The following is a 15572-nucleotide window of genomic DNA, read 5'->3' on the forward strand; positions in this document are numbered from 1 at the left end:
GTGTTTTTCTTAGCCAATTTTGGACAACATTGTTCAAGTTAAGTGGTACTAAGTTGAAACCAAGCTCTACCTACCACCCACAAACTGACAGTCAAACAAAGGTCACCAACCGCTACTTGGAGCCATATCTTCATGCATTTTGTCATAACCATAATCAAAAATGGTTCTCCTTTTTTAGGGTGGCCAGAGCTACACTACAACGCAACTTACAATAGTTTTATTGGGATGACTCAATTTCAGGCCCTTTATGGCAAGCTTCCCATAGCAATTCCCTCTTATATTCGTGGGTTTGTACCTATTGAGGCAGTGGACACCTTGTTGAGTGAATGAGATAATGTTTTGTTTAACTTGAAGAAGCATCTTAGCAATGCACAAAATAGGATAAAGGTGCAGGCTGATCGACATCGTCGTGATATAGCCTTGAAGGAGGGTGATTTGTTGCTTGTAAAACTCCAGCTATACCGCTAGATCACTGCTGCTAAACGTGGAAATCATAACCTTGCCAAAAGGTACTTTGAACCATACCCAATTCGTAAGGTTCTTAGTTTTGTGGCTTATCAGTTGGAGTTGCCATCAGGGTGTCATATTCATTGTACTTTCCATATTTCAGTTTTAAAGCCCTTTTGAGAAGAACCAAACATTGCAACTTCGTTACTAGATGTGTCACATGAAAACCACCTTGTCCAAATACCTCTAGTAGCGTTGGACTCATGTGTGGTAAGGGCAGAGACATCGACAATGGCTTATTCAGTGATCTCTTTCCCTTCTAGAAGATGCTTCATGGGAGTATGAGGAAGATTTGGAGACCCACTATCCAAATTTGAACCTTGGGAACAAGGTTACTTTCGAAGGTAAGGCAAATGCTACAATATGTAAATCAAAAAAGGGAACTAGAGAACCTATGTGGAGCAAAGATTATTTGATGCATGTGTAGTTGAAGTCATGCGTGTGTAAAAGATAATAGTGTAGTTGTATTATAAACAATAATAGGGTAACTATAATGTGAAGGTAGTATAACTGTGGAGTTAAGTGTGTAAGTCAGTTAGGACGTTAACGTGACTTTCGAAATTAGTAGTTGTACTGTTATTTGATAGGAAATACATATATCTTCTATTAATACAAAAAAAATACAAAAAATAGAAGACTGATTGTGCTCATGATACTAACGATATTGTTCACACTTTTAACAAATAAAGTTAAAAAAAAAATTCCATTCATCCAAGCCTTGGTTATACAGATTTTTTTTTAGGATACAATTGAGAATTGAACATGTAATTTAATATAAATTATCCTTATCCCTTCTTATTAGACCAAACCTAGTGATTTATATAGAAATTATTTCAACAGAATAAATGTGCAAGTTCACCTTGTGTTATGCCTGCATGAAAAAGAAAAATAATAAATGAGCCACTGTGCCAAGCCGATAAAAGTAAACCGAAAAATCGTAAAGTAATTTCAAAACCATATATAGGAAAATTCGTGTATAAAATGAGACCAATTTGGTCACTTACCCTGGAATTTCTCTTTCATTTGCCGGCATAATCACTGTGTTCAGATGTTGTCGCTTTGAGCTGTCACCCTATCTATGAAATATGTGTCCCATTACTTGATTTTACAAACGTTGTTTAGGTACATCGTCCCTCCATATTGTCTCCATATCCACTATTAATATTCCTTGCAGAAGTAACACATTTAATCCACCAGCTATCTCTCATAAATAAAATGTTATCTTTGAACAATCATCCAATATGAATTGAATTTTGTATACCATTTTGACATGTTCCTTACTGCTAATATCCTTAAAAGAAATCTCAATTTCTTCCTTTTTGTTATTTCTAGCAAAAACAATTATTTTTTATTTTTTAGATAGATACATTTGTCCATCATATTGTTTAACTTTTATGTATTGCTCTGTACGAGGTAGCCTATCTCTTAACGTATACAAGGTGAGTTATACAACGGATAAGGATTAAAAGTTTCACTTTGGAATTGCTGTGAGCTAATCCCATAAATGGAATTGCTGTGAGCTATAATTAAAACTCAAAATACTCAATTTTCTTTATTCTTGGGGGAATTATATATGCAATCTTTCACATTACATATAATTGAACAACATTTAGGTTCAATTTTATCAACAATAAAACCACAAAATATAAGATTTTATCTAATTAAACACCATAACCTTAGATTAAATAGCACTCAGGAATAACATCAGAATTCATAATCGAAGAATAAAATGTCTATCCCTTCAAGAAGCATAGTAGTACTTCCAAATTAAATTCCATCAATGCAACATTTTTTTTTCTTTCTGCCCCCATTTTATTATTTCACACACTCTAGCAATTTCATACCTCCATAAGAAACTCCTTATCTTGTTCCAACCTCCCCATAGCTTCAGGCTCCAAGGTTAACTCCACATCAATGCTCCTTCCTCCACTCGTCCCTGGATACAAATAAATCATACCATCAAACTTGTTATTAGTTCCACTCCTCACTATCTCTGGCTTCCCCCATCCAAAATCAATGTCATAAACCTTAAACCTTGGTGAACTTCCCACTGCCACACAATTCACCCCTGCATCTTTGAATTGGAAAATCTTAGGTGCACTCTCCCACTCTTTGTTACGTTCATCAATGGCTTTAGCATTGTGGGCTTCAATGGCCTTCTGGATCAAGGAAGCCCCGAATTGCGGCGGATGGGCCGACAAAAGCCCGGCTGCTGTAACGGTGAACACAGCCTGGATTAGGTTTCCGAAGTAAGTCTCCGGCATCGGCGGATCGACCCTTTTCCGACAATCAGCAAAAACGGTGAACACAGTGTAGTCCTCAGGTTTTAGTTCACGTGCATGGGTTACATGGCGCCAAACATGAGTGGAAAGAGCTTGAAATGTTGAGAATGGTTTTGAACCGTCAGATGAAGGGTTTTCGTTGACCGTTGACTTGATCTTGTCGATGGCTGACTCAGAGAACTTGAAGATCTTTTCCCTGAGTACGGGCTTGGGCCCAGACTCCGGCTTTACCTCACCGTTGGAGGTAGCAGGTTGGCCTTTGGGCTCGGGTGGAGACAGATCAAGCTTAACTCGTGTATTCCGGGCCTTGGTGCGGTCAAGGAAGGGTATGGCTGACGTAGTTGGTGAACCGCTACAGATCTCAGCCCATGAGCTCATGAAATGCCACGTGGAAGTACCATCAAGCACAGCATGGTTGAACGCAAGGCCCATTGCAAGCCCGTCTTTGAGCTTAGTTAACTGTTGGCAAGATCAAAGATTGCGAGAATCCATGAAAATGAAAAATAAAAATAATTACAGAAATAAAGAAAAATAAAGAGAGAGAAAAAAGGACAAAAGAGAGTGAGTGAATGTGATATGTGATAGGTGGGGGAGACCAGAATGTGATAGTACTACCAACAACTTTTTTCAGCAATTTAACACCCTCGTATGTGAATTAAATTGACAACCTACTACACTTGTGTCTTTATAACAGAATCTTAAATGATGATCTATGTAAAATTATTTATATTTCTTGAGAAATTAAATTATTTTTTTACTTAAAAGGGAATTATAATGACCTTGCCTCTAATTTTAGAAATTAAAGTTACTAATATTTTCTATAATTGAACAAATTGTTTTCTATTTGCATTAAAATCTTCTAAATTTGACTTGACAGTTGAGGTATAGATTTTAAACTAGGATTTCAGAGGAAAAATTAAATGAACTTATATCTCGTAACAAAAAGTATCAATAGCGTACTTAGTAGGGAGGCAATATGACATGCAAAGTTTTCATAAACTCACTTTCATTTATTATTAATTTTTTTCATTTGAGCTACACTCAAATGAACACAGACATAGTTTGAGTTTAATCTCAATCTACAGTTACAATGTAAAGATTTTATACTATCGTGAAACCATATATTGTTATATTATTCAGAGAGTTTAATTTTTTAAATGTTATAATTAAACTCATTTAGTAATTTGTCAATTAAATTAGGTGTTTATAATATTTAATCCTTAATGATAAAATATGCATTCATCGTTGACAAAATGCACAGATATATTTGGAAATAGTGATGTGATGTTCATCTCATTATATGTGCTGGTGGGGCTAAGTTCCTCTGGATCTGTTAAGACGTGGACAAAGACACCCAATGCCATGGATCTGATCCTTTATTAATATTTTTCAAAAATTCAATACAGTTAGATGATTTGCCCCATTTAATAACCTTCTTTTCTTGGCAAATAGGAGAAAATTACAAAAAACAGGGCTAAGGAAAACAGAACAAACCACTAGTAAGTATTTTTATTTTATTTTTTAAGTTGTGGAAATTGAGGTGCATTTTGAGGCCATCCAAAACCCCTTTTAAATTAGATCTGATACTTCCCTTCTACTTTCAGTTTTCTCAAACACCCACCCATTTCATGATTTACTATTTTAATTTATCTTTATGCATTCTTGTTAACATAAGGACAAGTAGAAGTTAAATATTGTTGACACTTTAGGCTATGACTTGCACAATATATATGAGGCTAATGAAGACCATAAACTAAATTAACATACATTAACTTTCAAGGAAACTGAATTACCTGAATTGCCAGCAAGGGTCTGTGCATGCCTTCCAAATTCAAGATATCATTGTAAGGTATAAGCTCCTTCAAAATGCTGGTACTTTCAGCCACAGTTAGATCTGCTACACCAATCTCATCAGCAACTGCTTCAGTGACCTCAACACCAAGCATGTCATCATCATATTCCACTCTAAACACACCCTCTTCATCTTTCCCTAACTTACCAGCTAGTTGATGGAACTCCTTCAGAACTACACAAAGCCCATCTTTCAGTTTCTTAACCATACCCTCAAAATCACCATCCCCTTTGTAAAAAAGTAGCTTCTGGTTATAGTAGAAAGCTAGATAGGGAAGATCAAAAGTGACCAATTGACACTCTTTCCTCCCAATTTCCTCTTGGGGTTTCACATGACTCTTGCCAGTGATTCTCACATTCAGATTCACCACCTCGGAAGCCATTTTGGTTGAAGAAAATGTTGTTGAAAGAAAAAAACTTAATTGATTTGATGTGAATGAGTTTAGATGACTCTTATAGACAAAAATGTTGTTGGGTAGCATTTATGGAATTCATGGGAGCAGTTGTGGCCAATTAATAACCTTTACCGTGTTAGTTTGGTAGGAGGTGATTATAGATGCGGAAATGTTTGCCCTGAAAAATCCCCACTCACTATATTTGGTTGCTGATGAATTAAATTTGCAAAAGGTTATACTTACTATCATCTATCAAGCTTTGTAAATTATGGTCTATAAAAGATTTATGGCTTGGTCTGTATTAGATCTCGCCTAGCTTAGTATGTTTTGGTTTAGGCCTAAAAAGAACTTATTTAAAATATAGGTTATACGTTTGATGTTAAAAGTCCTGGCTTATAAGCTTTTATATATTATATTGATTATTTTTAATAAACTGAAATAATTTTAATTAATCAAATAATATTATTTTACTTTATTTTTTATTTTTTGAAATGTCTAAAAGATTTAATATATTTAAATAGATTAAGAGAACAAACCAGAACTTTTATTTTTAAAAAATGGGCTAGACTATTTATCGAAGAAAAATAAAATTGGGCTTATCATCTAACTTACAACGGGTTAATGAAATAGACGAAATTCAAAATATTCTATATATGCCAAAACATACCCTATTTACCCCCATATTTATAAATCTTTAGTATATGAATATCAAAAGTTAAATATATCGATATTATTTTTTTAATCCAATTTTCTTTTCCAATGACACATTTTCCGAACTGGTCGTATTTATTATTAGAGTAAATAAATTGCCTAGAAAATTGGGTAGATGTACTAACACTTCAACTGTACCTTGAAAAACTGCGTGAAATCTCACTTAACAAAATTCTTAGCGTGAGGTAGTTCGTTACAATAGTTGTGTTTGAATTATTATTCGCTCTAAAATCCGGCCGGATCGATTTGGAACCTGATGAATCGATTATCAAATCAATTTAGGATAAATATTGGACTGGTTATGCATCGATTTGATCAAACTCGGTCAAAATCCGGCCAAATCCGACGACCTGGTCTGGTCATGCATTTAAAAAAAAAAAAAAAAAAACAAAACTGTTTCATCTTATAAAAAAAAATGTAAAACTCAATTTAAAATTTTTTTGTAATTTTATTTGGTAGTATACTCTTTTTTTTTTTTGGTAATCGGTAGTATACTCTTCTTATTTTTCAATACTGAAGCGATTTGTGAAATAATAAATTAGAGAATGTGACATATGTCATTTTAATATAGTTGAATTTAAAAATATGAGTTCAATGTCATTGAGAGGTATGTTTATGGACATTTTGAGTTGCAATTTAAATTAACATAGTAATACCATGCACTTTTATTTATTTATGCTTAATGTTTTTGAGCTTATTTAGTGAACCTTGTTTAATTAATTTTAGATATGGAGAATATAATTGAATTTATATGTTCATATTTATATATATTTTTATATATCTATATATATATTCGGGTCAATCAGTCCGACCAATGACCCAGTAACCCAGTACCTCGACCGGATCGATGCCCGGATCGAATTTAACAACACTGATCATTCGATATATGAATTTGATGTTCTCTTGCAAACAAAAAATAACTTTACCTCTATTACAAGTGTAGATTTTATCTTTTTTTCCTTCTCTCTTCTCTTTTGTAGAACTCATTTATTTGTATGTATTGAAAAAATATTAACCCCTTAGTGTGGGTGTGTCTATATATATATGGCAAAATGATTTGTAATGTGACTGCATATAAACATTAATGCAGTCACCTAAAAACTACGTCGTTTTGAGTGGATAAAGGAAGTTCGCGTTCAAAATTAATTGTACAAAATGAAAATATTATATTTATTTCTATATTAGTATGGTTATGATTCTCCATATTTAATGTTTTATATTTATTTTCATGTTTGTATGGTTATAATTCCCCATACTTAATGCTTTCACACTATAAAACGACGTAGTTTTGTATGACTGCACCAATCCTTAGGTGCAGTCACTGTACATCCGCTAAACCCTATATATATATATATATATATATATATATATATATATATATATATATATATATATAGGATCATCTTACACCGGTGTAACAATAATAAGTCTTATACCAAATCTTAACAATTGATTTTCTGCATCTAATGGTTAAGATTTATTAGGTCTCACTCATTAATTAATTTTTAATTCCCAATAAATCTCAGTCATTAGATACACGAAAATCAACAGTTAAGATTTGGTGTAAGATTTATTATTCTTACGCCGGTGTAAGTTGATCTTATCCCATATATATAGGGGTTATATTTCTGCAGCTGCTGTACGTGCAGCAATAAAATACTTGTCATATACATATTTGAAAGCATTAAATGCGAGGAATCATAATCATACAAAGGATGAAAGCATTAAATGTGGGGAATCATAATCATACATTTGTCGTGAAGAATCATAACCATACACCTGTCGTTGCTGTACGTAAAGCGGCTGCAGAAATGATTTTACTATATATATAGGGGTTTACATTTCTGCAGCTGTTGTACATGCAGCAATCAAATACTTGCCATATATATATTTGAAAGCATTAAATGCGGGGAATCATAACCATACAAAGGATGAAAGCATTAAATGTGGGGAATCATAATCATACACCTGTCGTTGATGTACGTAAAGCGGCTACATATATATATATATATATATATATATATATATATATATATATATATATATATATATATATATATGACGTTAATGCCATATATATATTTCTACATACAAAGGATAAAAGCATTATATATATATATATATATATATATATATATATATATATATGACGTTAATGTTTCTACAGTGAATGTAAATAAGTTATTTACATTTGCTCCCAAAACGACATCGTTTTAGGTCAAAAAATTAAAAAATTATAATAAAAAAGATTATTATAACCCTAAAATAAATTATAATTACAAAAATATGTTGATTTCTACCTTAAAACGACGTCGTTTTGGCTCAATGTAGATAAGTTATCTACATTGTCAGTAGAAAAAATGAACCATATATATATAGGGGTTTACATTTCTACGGCTGCTGTACGTGCAGCAATCAAATACTTGCCATATATATACTTGAAAGCATTAAATGTGGGGAATCATAACCATACACCTATCGTTGTTGTACGTAAAGCGGCTGCAGAAATGATTTTACTATATATATATATATGAGATAGGATCCTTTGACACCAGTGTTAATCTTTAAAATTTGACATCAAATCCTAATCGTTGATTCACGAAATCAACGATTAGGATTTGGTGTCAAACTTTTTAATTTGACACCGGTGTCAAAGGATCCTGCCTATATATATATATATATATATATATATATATATATATATATATATATATATATGGGTTTAGCGTATGTACAGTGATTGCACCTAAGGATTGGTGCAGTCAAATAAAACTACGTCGTTTTATAGTGTGAAAGCATTAAATATAGGGAATATATATATATTATGTTTTTTGGATATACATTGAATTAATGAATCTTTGTGGAATTATTAGTGCAGTTGATTGTATATTCTATTTGGATATACATTGAATTTATGAATTTTTGTGGAATTTTGTTGTCTTTTTTTTTTTAACAGGCTAAGACAGGCTTTTACTTTTTGTAAATGAACCAGGCCACAGGCCAATATGATATTCGTAACAGGTAACAGGCTAAGGTCAGTCTGACACGTTTAAATACAGACTTGGCTCGTTAAGATCAAAGCTCGGCCCGTTAACACCCCTAACTGCACCAACACTTATATGCAGTCACATTACAAATCATTTTGCATATATATATATATATATATATATATATATATATATATATATATATATATATATATATATATATGTTCACTTTTTCTACAGTCACTGTAGATAACTAATCTACATTGGGCCTAAAACGACGTCATTTTGAGGCAGAAATCAATGTATTTTTTGTAATTATAATTTGTTTCTGGTTATAATAGTCTTTTTAATTTAATTTTTTAATTTTTCAACCTAAAACGACGTTATTTTGAGAGCGAATGTAGATGACTTATCTTAGAAACATTAAAGTTTATATATATATATATATATATATATATATATATATATATATATATATATATATATATATATTGTAAAGATAAAACTTATGGTAAAAGTATATATACATTTGCCATAAGTTTTATAATTTTAAACTTATCATGTAATAATCTAGATATAATAAAGTATAATTAAATAAAATTCACTAATTACTCAAACTCGAGCAAATTTTATATTTTAAAAAAGGCAGTTGGATGTGTTCATAAATAATTTCACTTTTAGTCACCCAATGAAATTTAATTACATAATTAATCAATTTAATTAATTATTTATTTGATTAGTTAATTTATATTGACATATTTTTTGAAAGGGAAAAAAGTTTCCGATGTTACTTTGGATACTTTATCTAATGATCATCGAAACGACGTCGTTTTGGGGTTGAAAAATTTAAAAATTAGGGTGATAAAGACTATTATAACCCTGAAATAAATTAGAATTACAAAAATACCATGATTTCCGTCTCAAAACGACGTCGTTTTGATGAACATTAGATAAAGTTATCTAAAGTAACATCAGAAAAAACAAGCCCTTTTTGAAAACACTTATATTGACATTTTGTTTAACTATAAATAAGTTACTAATTAAATAATTTATCATATGATTAATTTTTTTATGTGACGTAAATATACTTTTATATAATAAATTAAATTTATTTTTGAAATAATTAATTTTCCTTCAAGAATGATATATGTTATTTTTAACTTCTTTTGTTTTAGATTCTTTTAAAATAAATATACATATATTTTTAATATTTTTAAATGTTTGACCTCTTTAATATATACTTCATAAAATTTAGTTGAATTGATTTTATATATTTATTTCGTAATTTTAAATATTTTTTAATGTCTTTCCCTTACCCTCTAACTCATTCCTTCCTTCATTCAAGCTTAAGCAAAACTATTTTTTTAGATTTAACACGATAGAAATCGAAGAAATTTTCACCAGAGCGAAATTGTTTAAAAGACAGAAAAAAATAACTGAAACCATTATTCGAAATAATTTTATAAGAAAAAAAGGTAAAGTTCCCTGCCCGAAAAATTTATCAAATATTGTTTTTCCTCAAGTTGGGAAATAAAGAGAGGGGAATATTTTATTTTAAATTAAATTAACAGCACACTCATTTTCCCATTTTAATTTGAATTTTCAAATCATTTTGAAAATGGCTCATTTACTTAACATCTGAACAATTAAATCAAAGCAATTTTTTCTCCATTTCCTTTTATTTTCATTGTTTTATTATCTTTTGTTTGAAAAGTGTCAACGCTTGTACTTGACATTGGGATTAGCCAAAAAAGAAAAGAAAAGCAACAACAACACTTACATTGAGCCTTTTAACTAAACGAATATAATCTACTTGTTTTTGTGATTATGCTTCACAAGTTGATGTTAGAAATTTTATATTACGTGGGCTTGATTAATATTGTTTAGTATTTCAAATTTTATCAATAAAATAAAAAAATTTAATTTGCCAATTGTATAATAAGTTTATTGTGATTATTTGTTTTGGATCGATGAGATTTAATTAATCTAGGCTTAGTTGGAAGCACAATCTAGGTATTAATGTGATATCGGATTTTATGCTATGTGGATTCAGTGGACACACACTTTGATTAGGATTTTGCTCAGTCATATCTGATTAGGGTTTTGCTAAGTCATATCTCTAGTCTATTTATTATAGGGGTTTAACTCCATAAGCTAATAAAGCTATTATGCTCCCTTCGTCATAGAGAGAAAGATTCTAGCATCACGTTCACATCTTTTCTTTAATTGTGATGATGGTCCAACAAGATATATATTTAACCATATTTAATATTTCTATATGTAGGAATTATTGGATCAACGTAAGCGTTTTGACCATTGCGGTTTGGGAAGCAAACAGATCATCATCGTTTTACTGATTTACCTCTTAATACGCAGATCTCGTGCAAAATCTTCCCTTGTATGATTTTTCTTCACGAACTGCTCACCTCAGTGCCGCAGCACGAACAACCTCATTGAAGCTGGACTGTGGCAGATCTTCCAGACTATATCTCAAGTGTGTGGGCACTCTCTTACTTTCAGGAAGATGACCTTACCTCAGCATCTGCAACTATCATTAGAAGACTAGAGAGGCTGATGACTATAAGTGTAGAATATATATGGGTTCCAAGAAACTCTAACCCTAAGCAGAATGAGCTTTAGGTTTCTTGGGCTCTTCTTACACACTAGGCCCTATTGAGTTTTAGTGAAAGAGTAAAACCCAACAATCTTCCACTCGCTCTTGAGTACAAACTTGAGCCCAAAGCCCAAGTCCATGTATTCTTCTAGTCTTCATCAACTGAAATTGCCCCATCCCTTATCTCGAGCTAACTTGGGGATCTACCATCTGTTATTAATCAAGGCTCTTGATAATCAACAAATGATTATCTAATTCGGTGCTACTCCACTAAAAGTCTGAACTTGAACTCCAAGATTAATAACACTTATAACATGAATATGCATCGCCTCTTTGTAGAATGTCTATAATTGATTGACAAATTTTTTGTAACTCAATCAATTATTTATTCTATTGACTATGATAGTTTCTCTAATGGGTTACATGCACTGACTAATGTCTTCAATATCCAATTACCGAAACATATCAAAGGGACATATCCTACAAATTCCATGTTGTTTATCTTATAAATACCGATAATCAAATAATCTCACTCCCAAAATATCAAGTTATTGGTCGTCAATAGATCGAACCTCACCTGTTGGTAAATCAAAGAATGAAAACTATTTGATTACCTATTTATAATAAACTCAGGATTAAGACCAATCACATAACTATAGTTAACTGGAGATTTGATACCTTATGACAAAAAAAAAAATCTTAATCAAATCTCTCCTTGATCATTTCAATGTGAATGTTAATTCACACCAATATTTTATAATTATTCGGACAAAACCATTTCATAAAATATTGCAGCCTAAATAAAGTGCCCAACTATATTTAATAGCTGCGAATCTATTCAGCAATCGTGAGAACCTATGATCATATCTTCCATGAACGTATCCATATGATCCTATAATCCATAATTGATCCGGATCTTGATGTTTGTAAATAGTGCACAAAATAAATAATATTTTATTTGTAAAATTCAGAAAATGATTACATTGTTTCATTGTCTTAAACTAAGAGCACAATGTGTTAGTATATGGATGTCCTAGAGACAAAATATGAAACAGGATAAATAGTGCTTTTATTTGCGACAATATAAAAGGTCTACATATGTCCTAATCTAATCAAAAGATTGTCTCTAGGACATCCATATACTAACAAGCTCCCACTTGGCCTAGAGCCAATCAGACCTAAGTCGTATACCCAAAGCCTCATAATGACTATCATGTTTTCTCTGAGAAATAGCCTTTGTCAGAGAATCGGCCAAGTTATCATCTGTGGGAACATAATCCATCTTTACATCCATCCTATCAATGATTTCTCTAATCAGGTGATATCTGCGGAGTACGTGCTTAGATCTTTGATGAGACCTAGGTTCCTTTGACTGCGCAATGGCTCCAGTGTTGTCGCACAGCAACTGTATGGGCTCATCCACGCTTGGAACCACCCTAAGTTCAGATATGAACTTCTTGATCCACACGGCCTTCTTAGCCTATAGGGAGAGAATAAATGGAGTTGTTGCATTTCAAAAATTGCCAACAACATCCCAGAATATTCTCATGAGACTAAGTTCAAAACCTAGTCAGAAATCTGATCATGAACCATCATATAATCAGCTATATGGTGCGCCCCATATAGCCAAAAAGGTGACCAGATACATTTGAGTTAGTTGCATTTCAAACTTAAATCAACTCACTCAAATATTCTCCCAACATACCGTATCTTCTGGAGCTGATTTTGATGATCAAATCTAGCCAAAATCAGCACCCCATTATCCTTGGATTATGTCCAAAAGATCTCCTCCTGATATGTTCCAACAAGATCTCATCTTATCCTTTTGTTATGAACTTTTCATAGCCAATTCAAATTCGAATTTCAAACATTTGAATTCAAACTTTCACAATGAACCCAATATCTCTCACTCCCTTAATGCAAGTCTGGGACTGATGCTTCCCGGCAAGTATACCGATCGCACAAGTAATATAATGATAAGAAAAGTTCGTCTCCACGGGGATTGTGATCGTATATCAATTAATAGTCTTTTTCAAGAATGGAGGAGTTCAAATTGGTTGTGACAAATATTGTCGATTTGTGTAAAATGAGAACTCAAAATAAAGACTTGTTTTTGAATTTTTATATTGAAGAATAAAAATAAGAACTAAGATTGATTTTTTGTGAATAAGAGGAAAGAATTGTAGCTAGAGTACACTCACCATATGATCCCCACTTCCTACTTTGGATTGATTTACAATATTCATTTATATAATTACTCAGATAAATTATTATCTAAAAACATTAATAGTTAACCCTCAATTCCTTGCAAGGTTAACCCTCAATTCCTTGCAAGGTTAACACTTTAATCCCAATTCCTCGCAATGTTTCTCATGGCATTAAGAAATAAACTCAATAATTTAAGCATCTGCAATTACATATACATCTATTCCTAGCATGCATATAAATTGTTATCTTACCCCCTTTCAAGACCAAAACCCTAATATTCCTATCTAGGGTTCTAACCCTCAGACTATTATCAACTATTAGAGTAATCAATTCTAATAAAGAAAATAGAAAATACGAACAGGGTAGAGATAAAGACAATTATATAAATGAAGAATTATAAACCAATCCGTCGTAACAAGGGTTCACATAGGATTTGTGACCCTAACTACAATAAAAAGCACTAGCCAACCATAATCATGGCTAAAAATCCAATATTCAATAAAAACATAAAATAAAAGAGAAGATGAAGAAGAACTTGATCTCCAGAATCCTCTCGGAGCACCGTCGTCGTCTCACTTCAATAGAATAGGTCTTCGGAATAGGATTCGACACCTAATTCTGTAAACGACATCATATTTATATGCCTCTTTTCTTTCTTTCAAAAATACCCTTCACAGCACGGTGTAATTTTCCCGCAAACCGGCGCCAATTGGCGCCGGTTTGGCGCCACTTAGCGCCACGCCTCTGTCTATTTTGCAAAAGTCAGAACCGGTTTCTCGTAAAGTGGCGCCAGTTGGCGCCACCTAGCTTTAATATTGGCGCCACCTTGCTCCAAAATTGGCGCCACCTTGCTTCAACATTGGCGCCACCTTAGCTTCACTTTTTGGGAAACTGGCGCCAGTTGGCGCCATTGTGGCGCCAGTTGGCACCACTTGCAAAGTACCGCTGTGAAGTTCGTAAACTGGCACGGGTTTGCGCCAGTGTGGTGCTGGTCCGCGCCATGTTGCTGGAAATTGTACTGTGATACACGCGTGTGGAGTCGAGTCAACATGCTTTTTATAATTTGTAATTTTCACTCCTTTTTCCTGTATAAACACAACCAATAGGTGAGAAATATTATTGACATAGACAGAATCAATATAATAAGCAAATATGTATATAAGTTGCTCTTTTATGACTCGATTCTTATCAATTTTAACACAGAAAACTACACTTGCTAGAGGCACATTAAATCATTCCCAGATTTAAACATTGTTATCCCCAGCAATGTACAAGACTCAATTCAGGGAATATTCAATTATTCCAACATAACATCACACAGACAATCAATAGATCACTATTCTAAGCATGACTGAATCAATGCAAAGAACTCCTAACAATGCCTTCTATTCTCATGAAAATATCAGAATCTAGCTTGAACACCCCTCACCAAGATAAACATATAACGCTCAGCACTCAAGTGTTTGGGGGAGTAACAATAACTCAATCCATCACAGCAATAACACTACCATAAGCTTGATCATATTCTCAAGTTCCTAAAGATAAGGAACATTAACACATGCACAACTGATCAAAAGGACTTCTCATGGATATAAATTGGCCAGGCTTAAGGGTAGGAGTTTATGGGAAGTAGCTAAAATTGTGAGTTGAGATTGGAATACTGATATATTCTTGAAAACAACCAAATCTCAAACAAATTTCAGCTCCAATATTCTTTAAGATCAGGGGTCCATCCCTTTTATTTTCCACCTTTTTTTTTCACATTGTTATAGACCCTTTCAAAAATTTTCAAAGAAATATTTTATATTTCTTCTTTTCTTTTTGACATATTACTTAGCTTCAATGAAACTTACCCCAATCGATTTTTCTTTTTTTTTCAAGTATTTCAATCTCAACAAAGGTAAGACAATAGGAATATGGCTAATCAATCAGCAAGAATTATGAACAAAAAGGCTCAGGCTCAAAGGGGTTAACAATGGAGAAATCAAACAGGTGGGCTATCTGGCCATGGCTAACA

At 32.5% G+C, this 15572-nt stretch overlaps 1 protein-coding gene across 1 annotated transcript; it reads right to left on the reverse strand.

The window, feature by feature from the left end:
• Positions 1-2071: 2071 nt before the first annotated feature.
• LOC133298535 (BAHD acyltransferase DCR-like) lies at positions 2072-5034 on the reverse strand. The gene is made up of 2 exons (XM_061497839.1): positions 4583-5034; positions 2072-3248 (listed from the first exon to the last, which is right to left on the reverse strand). The coding sequence occupies exons 1-2, from the start codon at positions 5021-5023 to the stop codon at positions 2346-2348; spliced, it is 1344 nt and encodes a 447-aa protein (XP_061353823.1). The 5' UTR covers positions 5024-5034; the 3' UTR covers positions 2072-2345.
• Between the last annotated feature and the right edge of the window lie 10538 nt (positions 5035-15572).

This window comes from Gastrolobium bilobum, unplaced genomic scaffold (genome assembly GCF_033153095.1).
Source record: "Gastrolobium bilobum isolate Gb01-03AN ecotype WA unplaced genomic scaffold, APGP_CSIRO_Gbil_v1 utg12686, whole genome shotgun sequence".
NCBI classification, from domain to species: domain Eukaryota; kingdom Viridiplantae; phylum Streptophyta; class Magnoliopsida; order Fabales; family Fabaceae; genus Gastrolobium; species Gastrolobium bilobum.

What these genes read in the sequence shown, in the direction of transcription:
- LOC133298535 (XM_061497839.1), bottom strand. Translation starts at nt 5,023, where the DNA reads ATGGCTTCCGAGGTGGTGAATCTGAATGTGAGAATCACTGGCAAGAGT. An exon ending in GACCCTTGCTGGCAATTCAG is followed by an intron (nt 3,249 to 4,582) that starts GTAATTCAGTTT and finishes TCTTGCCAACAG; the next exon opens with TTAACTAAGCTCAAAGACGG.